At 43.2% G+C, this 14,988-nt stretch overlaps 1 protein-coding gene across 1 annotated transcript in view; it reads left to right on the top strand.

The window, feature by feature from the left end:
* The window catches only part of SLC22A15 (solute carrier family 22 member 15), an 83,934-nt gene that overhangs the window by 28,379 nt on the left and 40,567 nt on the right, over positions 1-14,988 (top strand). The window contains exons 5-8 of the mRNA XM_030203888.1: positions 4,469-4,598; positions 7,209-7,421; positions 11,628-11,768; positions 12,449-12,534. Coding sequence (XP_030059748.1) covers positions 4,469-4,598; positions 7,209-7,421; positions 11,628-11,768; positions 12,449-12,534 — 570 coding nt within the window. The remainder of the gene's footprint in view (positions 1-4,468; positions 4,599-7,208; positions 7,422-11,627; positions 11,769-12,448; positions 12,535-14,988) is intronic.

The raw sequence follows: 14,988 nt of genomic DNA, 5'->3' as shown, positions 1-14,988 counted from the left end.
ACATGTTCTTCCCCGTTAGTGCACTATAGCAGCCAGTGCTGAGCACTCTGTCTAGTTAATGTGCCTTCTGATCCACCCAGGGTCATGACAAATGCACTAATGGGACAGATCATTAAACATTAATTCCTCCATGACTACATTTCCTTAATTTTTTGGGAAAGCGCACCAAAAGCTGCAATCATCTGTTCCCTAGATACCCCAGTACTTGGTCATTTTCAGTGCAACTGACAAAATGAAGGTCACATAAACACTAGATAACGTGTCCATTTACCAGCAAATGGAGATTTTTTTTTTTTGGGGGGGGGGGGGGGGGGGAGACATGAACTCAGTAAGAGTACCATGCAGTCTCATGTCTTCAGTATTTCTCTGTCTGCGGCAGAGGGTGATGACTGCAGGGTCATCTCTTTAGGGTGATGAGTATCTAGTTTTAAAAAGTTATATCTATTTGTGTATATGATATATATATATTTTATATATTTTTTTCTACAGCCTAGGGTATGGCTCCTTCCCTGTTCTATCCCTCCTTATCCTCTTCATTTTTTCGCTTTTAAAATATAAAAAGAGAATAAGGAAGAAGCAAGAGACGGACTTGAAAAACTAATGTTCCAGTCAGTTACCTTGTAAGCTGTTGCAGCTTGTTTGCTGTTGTAAGGAGGTTGGAGGGTCTAAGCAGCTCAGGAGGAGGTATGGGGCCAGACTACATTCCCCACAAGGCCCTGAGAGAAGGGATCGGGGTGGTAGGTCCCAAAACCCGGTATGGCCCCCACGTGGAAGGGAGGAGGAAAAGGACTGAAAAGAGCAGCTGCTATGGCAGGCGAGGGCCAGAAGGGGGAGCAGGGATGACAAAGCTCAATACCCTTGGGTTAGAAATCAGTACAAGATTCCTTCCACCTGGGAAGGGGAGGAGGTCTCCCACCAACAGCCTAGCAGAGAAGCAGAGTTAATGGAGTGCTTGGAGGAAGGAGAGGCTGGAGAGACCAACACACTAGGTTTGGAGGAGCCAGTTGACATGGACTGTAATTGTACTTTGGGGCAGAGTTGCAGGGACTGAAGGCAGTGGGTGGTCACAGGAGTCAATTAGCTGTGTTGTGGGAGGTGTACTGCCATTCTGCAACCACCCAAGCAGAAAGACTTTTAAAACTGAAACCCAGGCTGTTGAACTGGGGGAGAACTTGGATTTAAAGGGAAGTTTTTTCTTGTTGCTTTATTTTGGAAACTGAATGGGACTTTAACCCCTTGAACTGAGATTTTGTGGAGGAGGGGAAATAAACTGTTTGGAACTAAAAGCTGTGTTGTCTAGAAGGACTTTGTTTGTGGACTGCTGAAGGGAGCCTACCACCCCTGAAGGTTTGCTACCGGGATTACAGATGTTACACCACTGTTCAGAGGTGAGGAGTCCTTTTTTTGGCAACCCAAGGGAGCTTGAGGAGACAGCCTGTTAATTTCAGGGGTGTGGGAGTAGCAGTTTCATTCTGCATTGAGTGGCAGAACTGGGTTCAATGTCTGGAGGAGCAAGCTTGCCTGATGAAAATTGCATCTGCAGTACAAATGGAGGTCAAGCCAAATGCATCAAACATTGGGGCAGTGTGCAAGGCAGTAGGGCGCCCCTTGTTATGGTGGATCCTCTGATGCTGCTGACCATGGATGGAGCTGTGTGACAAGCAGAAAATTGATGTTGGGGCAGAAAAAAGAATTAGTAGCTCCAGTTGTACAGGCCCATGGTTCTAAGGCAGACATCAAGGAGAAATGGCTATTTTGACGCATTTCTCCTTGATACCAGTTTTAGCTTCCTTGCCCAGCTTAGAGGAGTCTTTTGAGATGAGACCATCAGAGACTAGTTTCTCTGGTTTTCTGTTATACTCTAGTCTCATCTGACTGTGCTCAGGACATTCTCAGAACAGAAGTTCGTTTTCTCCTGATTTTGTATGCCTGTATACCTTGGAGGAAAGGAGAAACAGGGTGATATGATACATTCAAATATTTGAAAGGTATTAATCCGCAAACGAACCTTTTCAGGAGACGGGAAGGCGGTAGAACTAGAGGACATGAATTGAGGTTGAAGGGGGGCAGACAGGAGTAATGTCAGGTAGTATTTTTTCACAGAGAGGGTGGTGGATATGTGGCATGCCCTCCCGCAGGAGGTGGTGAAGATGAAAACGGTAATGGAATTCAAACATTCGTAGGATAAACACAAAGGAATCCTGTTTAGAAGGAATGGATCCACGGAATCTTAGCAGAGATTAGGTGGCGACGCCGGTAATTGGGAAGCAAAACCGGTGCTGGGCAGACTTCTACAGTCTACGCCCTGATCGTGACTGAATAGATATGGATGGGCTGGAGTGTAAATTTTAAGGGGCTTCAACGTTAGCTTCAGAACTTAGTACAAGAACAGTGCTCTGCAGACTTCTACGGTCTGCGCCCTGAGAATAGCAAGGACAAATCAAACTCTGGTATGCATATAAAGTATCATATACCATGTAAAATGAGTTTATCTTGTTGGGCAGACTGGATGGACCATACAGGTCTTTATCTGACGTCATTTACTATATTTGTTTTGCTTTTACTCAAATCCTTTCTTTTTAAAATACAAGTAGTTCATAGAATTCAACCACTTTCTTTTTCTTCCCTCTCTGTAGTGGAGGCTTCCCCACAGACCACCGCTTGGTTCTTCCCAACCCTAAAGCAGCTCAATTTGAATTCACCAGAGATCACACTTTTTATTTTATGGCTCCTTTTATTTGGAATTCCTTGCCTTTGCACATCTGTGCTGAAACTTCATTTAAAAACTTTATAGCAGTTGGCTTTTCCAAGAAGCCTTCCAGGCTACTTGATGTATGAGTGGTTGTGGCTGCCAGAAGTAAACAGCACCCAGATGCTTTTCTTCCTTATAACCTCCTCTCTACCTTTCCCCCTCCCCTGTACTTTATATAACATTTCTTAGTTACGCTGGCTTGTTCTGGAGTGTATACCCTTAATCTTTCTCTTTCCTATCAAAGTTTTGTAGTTTTTTTCTGACTTTTGATACTTTATAATTTAGTTTGTACATCACTTAGATCCACTTGTTAGCCCAGGCGGTATAAAAAGTGCTAATAAGTTATAAGCTGTCCAAGCGGAGATGCTTGGACACATTGGAAACTGGAGAGTCCCAGTCTATTTCAGCTGCTGTTTCAGGACATGGGGCATCTCTAGATCTTTTATCAGTTTCCCTGGGTGAGCTAGAGGAGTGTGAACACCCTAAAGGTAAAGGAAATGATCCTTCTATTATTTCTTTTCTGGAGGGAAGGGCTTCCTATATACTAGAACCTTTCAAGCTTTGAGTACTTCTGAAGCCCCAGTTCAGGAACAGCTTTCAATGAGAGATCCCATCTTAGAGGGTATCAAAAAGACTTTGACAGCTTTTCCTGTACATTAAGCTATTCAGGTACTTATTTTGGCAAAAGCGAATCAGACTAGAGTTTGCTCGCCCTCTCACAGCTTCATTCTTGATTTCTCCTTTTCATGCTGCAACCAAGGTAGCAGCATCATAGGTCGTGTTGAACAATCTCCTCAACCTTGAGCAGTAGTACCAGTTCCAGAGGCCAAGCGGTGTCTAGGAAGGTATTTCACTGTTCCAAAAAACACCCCATTTTGGATTTCAAGACAGTAAATTGCACGTTACAAGTGCCGTACTTCAGAGCAGACACCTTAAGATCAGCGATTGTGGCTGTTTGTCCAGGAAAATTTCTATTTTCTTCTTCAGTTCAAGGCAGTGCCCTTTGGTTTGGCATTGGTATCATGATCCTGGACCACCAGGGCCTTTATGCTTGGGGGTCCGGGGGCCACTGGACCACCAGGGCTTTTATGCTTGGCAGTCCAGGAGGGGGTGAGGGATCCACTGGACCTCTAGGGAACTTTTAAGAGATTATGGGGTGGAGGGGTCAGGAGGCAGTCTGGGTTGGGAGGCGGTCCACTAGACCTCCTGGGATTTGATACAAGCTGTCAAATGCATTTGACAGCTTCCAGTTGCAAACAATGATCGATGCACGAAAGGGGATCTGTGCATCTCATTTGCATGTGATCCCCTTTGTGCATTGGTTGCTGTTTGCGACCCAGTAATTTTTGCATGGCACCCATATTTACCAGGTGCCACTATGCATTGGTCAGTAAGTCCCCCTCCTGATAAATGCAATTATTTCTTAGAGAACACTGCTAAGAGCAGAGACTTCAGACTGCAGTGTAATTTGGTGTGTACTTTGGGCTTTCATTATTGTAGAGATTTCTTATAATTAACTGAGCAACAGCAACGTTCCTTCTCTCCCTAAAATGCCAGAAATGTGCTGGTAGGCCACCCACCTAGAGCTTGCTGCCTGTATATTTTTGCTTGCTGTATTATAAAGCAGTTTTATTGCTGTACCCAGTTAGCACATATTTACATGTAATAATCACCATGCTTCATTGGCCTGCTTTTTTTTGTTGTTTGTTTTACTAGGGTCCATTGGTAGCATGTCCTTCGGAGTAGGAATTGCACAGTATGCCCTGATGGGATATTTCATCCAAAACTGGAGGTTACTTGAAATTGTAGTCAATGTGCAGGGAACAATCGTCTTTTTCCTCTCTCTGTAAGTTGGTATTGGTTGCATTGACCTTGTGTGCATGTATCTGGGGAGAAGTGACAAGAGTAATGTGTGTATTTGTATGCAGAGACAAAAATGATGGGAATACATTGGGGTTTAGGTAATAAGTAATATAAAAGTTAATGTTTTTCGATCTTGGCAAAAAGTGTAGGTGGTCTGAATTGATTTAATGGAAAACTTCACCAGGGAAGCTCCATTTAGAAATTGTCTGTACCTGTATATAGTGTGTAAACCGATTTGGTTGTATTACAGAAAGATGGTATATGAAATGCGTTAGCCAATACCCAGTTCTTTCTAAGGTTTGAATTCCAGTTCTTTAGACTTCGTCTGTAAGGTGGTCTACAGTGTTCAGCAAATAACCCAAATAACCCTTTGGTGTCTGGCATTAGGTGTTTTTTTAGATCGATAAAATGCATTCAAACTAACAGTCAAGAACATTAAACCCACAGTTTACAAAAACTGCTTAAAATACAAATTGAAGTCTGTTTGATATTGCCACCTGAGTTTGTCAGCCATACCTTTCAAGCCCAGGGGCCGATTTTCAGAGCTCCCGCACTGTAGTGAACAGCGCCTGAACAGTGCTGCAGAACAGCGCAGAAGAACAGCTCTCCAGTGCACAGCTTTAATGCTATACAGATGCATGCTGTGTAAAGGGGAGGAACGTGCTTGGCACATGCCCAGACAAACTGGGGAGCAGGGAGACCATGCTGATCTATCTGAAATGAAAACTGCTTTCTCCAGCTTGTGTTTTTGCCTAAGTGGTGGGTCCCTCCGACAGCGTGTGTGAGTTCAGAGGGGGAGAGAGAGAGGGCCAAGACAGAGACAAAAGTCTTGCATGCACGACCAAGCAGAAAAAGAGCCCAAATACTTCCAATCTTTTTTTGGCTTGGATTTTGTACTGCTACCTTCAGGTTCCATGAGAAATCCTCTTTTCAAGCCTTCCACTAGCTCCAAGTTGGCATTAGGTTTTCAGAGGTAAGGGCAGGGTTTGGTTTGTGCGCTGTTTCTGAGCATTGGGAGGGAATAACTAAGAACCTTATTTACATAGGATTCTCAAATTTTAATGCTATTTGCAGCTATCCTTGGCGTGCACATTGTCCTCAGCTTAAGTGTCCTCTGAACATTTTGCGAACCCTAACACCGGTGCTAGTCCGGCACTAATCGCCTTTAGCGTGGGCATTAGGTTTTGAGAATCAGTTCCACAATTAAGTAATAATACCTGATTTTGTCTAATGCTTCCATTGCCTCAGGTCTGCACAATCCCCTTACACACATTCTCTATCCTGACAGCATAGTCATTAGAATTTAAGCGATGATATCCATGTTCCCATTTCCTCAGTCATCACTCTATGTTTCTGTATTGGTTTCAGCAGTAAACCAAATTAAAATTATGTCTCTGAGCCATAACTAGATGGTTACAGAGCTCATGCTGCCTTATAATCAGACACATATTTCTATTTTTTGTATTTTTATGCTTCTTAAACCACTTTGTGGTAGACTGTATCCAAGGAAGGTAGGATAGAAATGTAACATAACATAATATATTCCAGTTACTTTTGTGCTTCATTTCCTGGCAGTTATCCCTACATTCAGTTTGCCTTTCCTGCAGTAATGTTCAGCCCTTGAATGAGTGTGACTGTGGAGAAGGCTTGGGCAAATGCATGCAGTTTGGAAAAAAGTCCCCCGAGTATAAAAATGTCTGAAAAATCTCCCTTCAAGAAACTGAGCTGAATCCTCGGATATATTCTTACAGTATCAGCAGGTTTTGTGCCAGTTGTTCAGAAGCACTTTGTGCACTTTGATATTTGTATCTGCTTTTTCTGCATTCAGTAGAAAATAATGTGCACAAATTTTTAAAGTGCAATCTACAGTAGAATGTGAATTATCTGGACTAACCTCGGGAGAGAGCAGCCTGGATAATGGGAAATCTGGATGACTGGACATTCTATTTTGAAAAAAGCACACACTTTTGAGAGTTACATGTTCAGTGTTATTTTTTTGTTTTCATTAATAAATAGGAAAATATGTCAAACTATATTTTTGATATAAATGTTTTTACTGTATATCTGGCATAATGTAATAACTGTAATACAGAGATTACAATAAAAAATTTTCAAAAAGAAAGAATGGAAGCAGTCTGGATAATCAGAGTTCAGATAATTGGCGTTCTAGTTTATATGCTTTCTCCCCCATCCGAAACACTGCCTGGGAGCACTTTCTATTTATATGGGTAGAAGTCTGCATGTGTGAAACAGCAAGTGTACTTTTAGCTACGTAGAGGGAGGAGGCAGTCTTGAGAGACCTCTTTTACCCAGGCTTTTGGTTTTCGCTTGTAATATTTGGGTTTTTTTTTTTTTTTCAGTAGCTTAAAGTAGTTGTTTTGAATTAGCTTGTTGAGATTTTAAGCAAGCATGTATGGAGTAGACTCCAAAGGATATCAGTGGCAGAGGGAGGGAGAAAACAAAGGATAAAGTAAAGACATAGTCACAGGTGGGCAAGTTGTGAGGACCAGGTGGTCCTTACCAATGGACATCTTCCATGTTTGTGTATCTTTCCACTGTTGTTCAGGTGTAATGCATACTATTTGTACTACAGGTTCATTCCTGAGTCCCCTCGCTGGTTGTACTCACAGGGACACTTGAGTGAAGCTGAAGATGTTCTCTACCTCATGGCCAAGAGAAACCTCAAGCACAAGTGCACTTTCTGCTTGACTCCTCACACAAAGGAGATTCAGGAACAAGGCAGCATTTTGGACATCTTCCGCCATAGGGTCCTCTTGCAGCGGACATTGATTATGATGTATATCTGGTGAGCACAATGGCATGCATGTTTAGTGGTAATTTACTTAATTGTATAGCACCTTTCACCCAAATAAGAACCCAAGGTACGTCACATCATAATATTTCACTAACATGCATATGGCTACGCCAGGGCTGATGTCATGACAGCCACTCCAAATACAAGTTAAGAATAGCCGTACTGGGTCAGACCAATGGTCCATCTAGCCCAGTATCCTGTTTCCAACAATGGCCAATGCAGGACACAGTTACCTTGCAGAAACCCAAATAGTAGCAACATTCCATGCTACCAATCCTAGGATAAGCAGTGGCTTCCCCATGTTAAGTTATGCTTGACTTATTGTCTGCAAATATCTATACATAGTTCATTGCAGATTACAAATTAAAGAAAAGAATACTGAGACATAACCTCAGGAATTATATTATGTCGTATATCACTCATCATAATCATAATTATGAAAAACATATAATAAGCATGCCTAGTTACATCAAATATTAATGAAACAAGGTTGTTTTAAGAACTTTACGAAATAACTGATAATTTCAGAACGTAAGCATTTCTAAAGGTAGAGAATTCCAAAAAGACACAACTAAATAATGAAGAGAAGAGTTAAACGTCTATCACAATAGCAAACTGTGGATTTTTCCTCCGGAACTTGTGCAAACCTTTTTGAAACCCTGATACACTAACCACTGTTAACCACATCCTCTGGCATTCATTGAGGCGGTCTTTTACTAAACTGCTGCATTATTTTTAGCTTGCAGTAGAAATCATCTGGCAGTAGGAATATAATGGGCATCTTGGCATTTACCGCCAGCTGACTTCTACTGCAAGCTAAAAACGCTACTGCGGCTTAGTAAAAGACCCCCTGAGTGAAAAAAGGTGGTCGTTGCAGTAGCTTTTTTTTTTTTTTTGGTACTTCATGGACTGTCTCATTAGTGATTCAGGTTTCATATTTAATTCACTCACTCCTTTTTTTTTTTTTTTGTTTTTTTGTTAAAGAAACCTTTATTGTAGTAGCAGGCAAGAACACACAGGAGAAAACAAACACAGATATACAGTTTCTTCACTGCATCTAGCTAATACATACTGCTACCTAACTATTCCTTAGCAGTCCCAAGAACCCCTCCGCAGATTCTGCAACCCCCTCAATCCGTTGATAATGTTCTCCCATAGTTTTAAAGGAAATTCCTGATACAGTGCTAAATAAAGTCCCTAAACTATTAAGGTCCCCTGTATCTTAGTCCCCCCCGCTTCCTTTCTCTGTTTATATATTCACCAGCGTCTAGCAAAGGACTCCATCTGACTGTGGTGTAGAGCTGTCAGACTATACATAGAGGGGCATAATAGAACACGAACGCCCATCTCCATGGGCGTCTATCTCCGAGAACGGGTACGTGAAGGGGCGTATTTTCGAAAAAAAATGGGCGTCCATCTTTTTTCCGATAATACGGTTTGTGCCAGGCAAATGCATCGGATTTGTGCAAATTTGAGCTGGGCGATATCGTTTTTCAGCGATAATGGAAACCAAAGGCGCCCAGCTTAAAAACGAACAAATCCAAGGCATTGGGTCATGGGAGGGGCCAGGATTCGTAGTGCACTGGTCCCCCTCACATGCCAGGACACCAACCAGGCACCCTAGGGGGCACTTGTAACACTTAAAAAAATAAAGTTAACTACCTCTGAAGTCCATAGCTCCCTTCCCTTGGGTGCTGAGCCCCACAACTCTACACCATTACCATAGCACTTATGGTTGAAGGGGGGGCACCTAGATGTGAATACAGTGGGTTTTGGGGGTGGTTTTGAGCGCTTCCGTTTACCACCACAAGTGTGACAGGTGGGAGGGGATGGGCCTGGGTCCACCTGCCTGAAGTCCATTGCCCTCACTAACAACTGCTCCAGGGACCTGCATACTGCTGTGATGGAACTGGTGGGTATGACATTTGAGGCTGGCATACAGGCTGGAAAAAAAAGTTTTTAAAGTTCTTTTTTTTTTGTGGGAGGGGGTTAGTGACCACTGGGGGAGTCAGGGGAGGTCATCCCTGATTCCCTCAGGTGGTCATTTGGTCATTTAGAACACTTTTTTGGGGAAAAAAAGGGGTCCAAAAAAGTGACCTAAATTTGCGCTAAAAACGCCTTTCTTTATTCGATTATCGGCCGAGGACACCCATCTCTCGGCTGATAAACACGCCCCAGTCCCGCCTTCATCACGCATCCGACACGCCCCCATCAACTTTGGCCGTTTCCGCGACAGATTGCAGTTGAAGACTCCCAAAATCGGCTTTTGATTATACCGATTTGGACACCCAAGGGAGAAAGAAGCCCATCTCCCGATTTGGGTCGAAATATGGGCGTCTTTCTCTTTCAAAAATAAGGCGGATAGTGTATCACTGATCCAACTTTAGCACAGCCCTTTCAAGATTAGGGGCCAGGGACATCTTCCACGTACTTGCCTCCACCATCACCCTCACCGCTGTCATGCCCAGTCTCAACAGCATATCTGCACTTTCTGAAAGTTGGGGCAACAGTACATTCAAAAGTGCCAACTCTACGCTAGGGTCCAGATTCTCCCCCCAAATCTGTGAAAGCATTCTAAAAATTCCTTGCCAAAAGGCTGCTACTATGGGGCAATCCTGCCACATGTGGCTATAAGATCCTTGTAGTCCACAGCCACGCCAGCACTGATCCGTGGGGGAAAGCCCCATAGTTCTATGATGTACCGGCGTGTAGTACATCTCAACATGTCTATATAGCCATTTTCTACTATTACTGTGGAGGTACCCATCTTAGCCATATACTCCCATAGTGCCTCCCATTTTTCCTCCTGCAAGTGTCTTCCCAGACCAGTCTTCCATTGTCCAATATATTTATCTCACCCCCCACACTTTACGATTCAGGCACTGATAGATCTGAGAGAGTGCACCTTTCTGTACCGCTGGTCCCAACAGTTGCTCAAAAGGGCTTTTACCTCGTCTTATATCTGCTACCACTCGGGGCCCTGCAAGATAATGCTTGACCTGAAGGTATGGAAAATTATCCTTAGGTTGTAGCTGTAAGTTGCCAAAAGGGCGCACTGTTTGTCTGTCTCCATCAAAAAAACTGTCCCATACATACTAAACCATGTCTTTCCCATCTTTTAAATAGGGCTTGATCTCTCCCTGGGGCAAATTCGGCATTATAAAGTAGCGGCGTGTACAAGGAATAAATCTGGCCCTCCAGTAGTTTCCTTTTAACCATCCACCAGATTCTCATTGTGAGTTCTTGGTAGGGCCCTCCTTTGCCGTCCTCCCTTCCGCCTCTCGACAGGATCCAATGCGAAAGCGGTATATCATCCTCCCCCTCCTGCTTCATTGCAACCCATTGTTTAATTTTCCTTATCTGCCCGACCACAATGGTGCGTATCTGCGATGCATAATAATATCAGATATTGGGCACTACCAGTCCCCCATCTCGCTTCCCCAACCAAAGAATATGTTTCGCGACCCGAGGTTGTTTACCCGCCCAAATAAATTGGGGAAAAAAGACGTTGCAAACCAGCCAGAACCAAAATCGGTAAAGTCATGAAGAAATAAGGAGGCGGGGCAACACCATCATCTTCAACACCTCAATTCTCCCCAATCATAAGACCGTTAGCTTACGCCAACCATTCAAATATCGATGGATATGTCATTCCCTCCATTTTTAAAAAAAAACTTTGTTTGAGCAAGCTGGGTGCTCATCATACGTTACAGAAAACTATATACCTATCTTTAGAAATGCAAAATAGCATTAAAACAGCAGGAGGGGGAGACAGAATATTTAGCATATATACCCTTCACTGTCAATTAAAATGTTCTATTATGCAATGTGTTGACATTGTAATTAGTATAGTATCCATACTTTGTATTGTTTGAATATTTTTACTGCTGTAATTGCCTATTGCTCATGTTTGATTTATTCTTACTGTACACTGCCTTGAGTGAATTCCTTCAAAGAGACAGTAAATAAATCTTAATAAATAAACATGGAGCTTTTGGAATAAAAAAAAAAGACATACACTTACTAAGAATTCTTTCCTTTGAGCATGATGCCGTGTTTCTCATTCATTCTCAAGTACTTTTTATTTTAGTATGGCATTTCTGCTTTAAAACAGGCTTCCTGGACTCTGACCATGGTTTGTTATTTGGGTGTCAGATTCCACCATCTACTCTTCACCAGTGATCCCTCTTCTTTCAGGTTTGTGTGCAGTTTGGTTTATTATGGCTTGACTCTGCATGCTGGAGATTTGAATGGAAATGTTTATACCAACCTCGCCCTGTCTGGCTTGGTGGAAATCCCCTCATATCCCATCTGTCTCTACCTGATTAACAAGAAATGGTGAGTGTGGTATAAAGCAAGCCCCCCCCCCTGAAAATTCTTTTCTATTTATTTATTTTAAACACATGGCAGATATTTTCTTTTCTGTTAAAGCAGGTCAACCCTATCAAATAGTGAGATGGTTCTAGCAGTTAAACGCATAATGTTTGTAGTGAATTAAAACGTTGTGGAGGAATCATCAATCCAACACTCTTAATGGAATTTATTCAGCATGAGCCATTAGTATAGAAATTAGAGAAAAGAAATGTTCACTTTTAATAGGATCTGGCTAAGTACATTTAAAGCTCTTCTGTAACAGACGAGGGAAAGCATTTCCTGCCTATCATATTCAGTAGAGTGACCTCCCTCTACTGCCATGGAAGTAAAAAGCACAATCTCATTGCCTGATAACATTTTTTTTTTTCATATTTTGAGTGCTAAATTGCATTGTGATTTTAATGTCATGAAGTGTTGCCAAAACAATGATTCTTGTCAATGAGACTTTTTAAACATGACTGGGGTACTGTGTATTGTGCATGATCCCCACTTAACAGATGTTTGGAAATGAGGAATATAAGGAAATGAAACCAAACTTGATATGAACTATATTGATATCAGATGATTAAGATTACTAATGATTTACACAGCCCTGTCAACAAAGGCTTCTTGGTTTTAGAAACAGCTCTGTTATGTTCCATCAGGTGTGGCCGCAGACGAACACTTCTGGGATTCCTGTGCTTTGGGGGTCTGGCCTGTCTGATAGTCATGTTTCTACCAAATAAGAAAGGTGAAATAGTTTAATGCATTCCTCCAAATGGTAGGTGGGTGTATGTATGTATGTAATGTGTATATAGAGGTATGAGGTCTTTTCTTTTTCTTCTTGTATTCCCAAAAAAGAAAAACAAATGTTCATTCTTTTTTGCTTTGCTAAAACGTTTTAGCACATTCAAAATGTTAAAAAGCAGTATTAATTTGGATGTGGCCATATGCCTAGCCCTAGGTGTGAATGTTCTTGTTTTTAAACATTTGTTTCCTTAGTGTCCATAACAGATCAATTCAGAACTTGGGCTTCTCCAAGGACAAGCAGGCTTGCATATTCTCCCAAGTGGGTAGACACTGATCCGTGTCACCCGGTCCGACATTTATGCCAGAGTAAAAAGTTAGAGCTTTGTGAAGCGCGAACCTCGCTCCACTGCGCATGTGTAAGTGCCTTCCCGCCCGTTGCATGAACACTGTCTCCTCAGTTCTTTTCTTTTTACATGAGGAGCAGCTGTGGTTTTTTGTCCTCTCCTCACACACCCAGTTCAAAGAACTTTTGAGTGCCTTTCAGCTTTTGTTTCTTTTATCTTTCATTGTGGGTTTTTTTATTTTTTACCTTTAAAACCCGTCCTTTATTTTCTTAGCAAGTTTTGCATAAGTTCAAGTTTTCTTTCTTTTTCGACACGGGCTGATTTTAGGCCCTGACTCTGGTCAGGTTCTTCCGTTCTTTTTTTGTGCCTTTGCCCCTTTTTCAGGCACCATCGAATCATTTGATTTGGCTGATGAGGTTTCCCATCCATGTCCACGAAGACTCCCAGTGGCCTCAAGCACTGTATCCGGTGCAATTGGACCATCTCGGGGAAGGACACCCATTCTTGGTGTCTACAGTGTCTTGGGCCCAACCGTAGCCCAACTGTGTTCTCTGTCTTCGCTTGAAGGAGAGTCTGAACAAGAGAAGATTTTTGGAGCCAGGTCCGGTTCCTTGGCATCGACAAGCATTGCACCGGCATTGGCAGCCTCAGTAAGCATGGCTGGTTCGAGACCTTGAGGCATTAAGTGGGTCTCCACCTGCCTCGAGGCCTCCTGCTGTGCAGGCCCCCTGGGATCGTCCATTGTCTGACCTGACCTCGAGATGACGTGAGGATTCGACATCATCCTTCTCAGCACCGAGGAGCCTGAGTGACGTGCTTCGGGCGAAGGCCAAGAAGCATCGTCATTGGTCACCCTCAATACATGGTGCCAGGAGCTCCAGGGCATCAAAGGATTCAGCACCTGAGAAGCGTCAGCACCGGGAGGACCGCTCTTCCTCCATATAGGAGGTGCAGATGCGACTTCTCCAAGCTGCCAAGATCCTGCTGCCGAATCGACCCCAGCGGTTCTGCAGTGTTGCAGAATCTGTTTGGGGTCTAGAATCCAACTCCTCCCTCCTAGGCCCATTTTATTCTGTTCCAGGCTGCACCCTCAGTTGTATATAGTTTCAGGTTAATCTGTGTTACGTCCTCGCTGTTGCGAGGCCCAATTAACTAATGTTTGTTGTTTTGGGTGAGCCTGGATTCTAGGGATTCCCACTTGTGAGAATATGCAACAGGTTTCATATTCTCACCATCCCGCCCACCTCCCCTTGGAGTTGTCGCCTTGGTTATTTTTATTTTGTTTTTTGCTTCAGTATTAAACTGAGGAGCCCGCTTCACGCTACGGGCAGTAAGGCACTCGCCAATGCGCAGTGGAGATCATCTCACACTTCACAAAGCTCCAACTTTTTACTTCGGCATAAATGCCGGACCGGGCAACGCGGATCGGTGTCTACCCACTTCTAAGAATATGAAGCCTGCTGTCCTCGGAGAATGCCTGCTACAGGTAAGTTATCTTCGCTATATCTACCAGTAAATGGAGATAGAGTACAGAATTGAGCTCCGTCATAAAATGCACTGTGCAACTGCTCCAAACTAATATTTTCCTGTCTCCAGCATGTGGTAGATAGTGTTTTGTGCAGCTCCTGGATTGATGCTTACTCTTGGTCCAGTATCGCTGGTCTCCAGTTGAGCTGGTGGAAAGACTATTAGGTTCTGTCCTTTTTAGGGGGCAGTGCTTAAGCATGAATGATTACAACCTGCACAGAGTGGTGGGTGCAGCTTCGCCGTTGTTGGGCAGACTGGATGGCACTGCTGTGTGTGTGTGTGTGTGTGTGTATATCTGGTGGTGCTGGGTCCCTTCCCCTCTCCTGCTCTCCATCTGCTCATTCTGGTAAATCCTGCCTCCTTAACAAAAAAAGAAGGATGATACAGATTTAAAGGAGGGAAATAATTGCAGGTTTTTTTTCTGCTGCTGCCTGTTGGAGTGCCTCTTTTCTCAGAAGCATTTTGGACTGTTCCTGTCTCTGTGAAATTGTCCAGTGGGGAGGAGGGTGCCTCTTTGCGGGGAAGTACCTTTACAGGTGTTTTTCTTCTGTCCTTCCTTCTGGTACTCAGCTGTCATTTTTCTT

Source organism: Microcaecilia unicolor, chromosome 5 (assembly GCF_901765095.1).
Source record: "Microcaecilia unicolor chromosome 5, aMicUni1.1, whole genome shotgun sequence".
NCBI classification, from domain to species: Eukaryota; Metazoa; Chordata; class Amphibia; order Gymnophiona; family Siphonopidae; genus Microcaecilia; species Microcaecilia unicolor.
The sequence above is the reverse complement of the archived record's forward strand: the minus strand, read 5'-3'. Positions and strand labels throughout refer to the sequence as shown.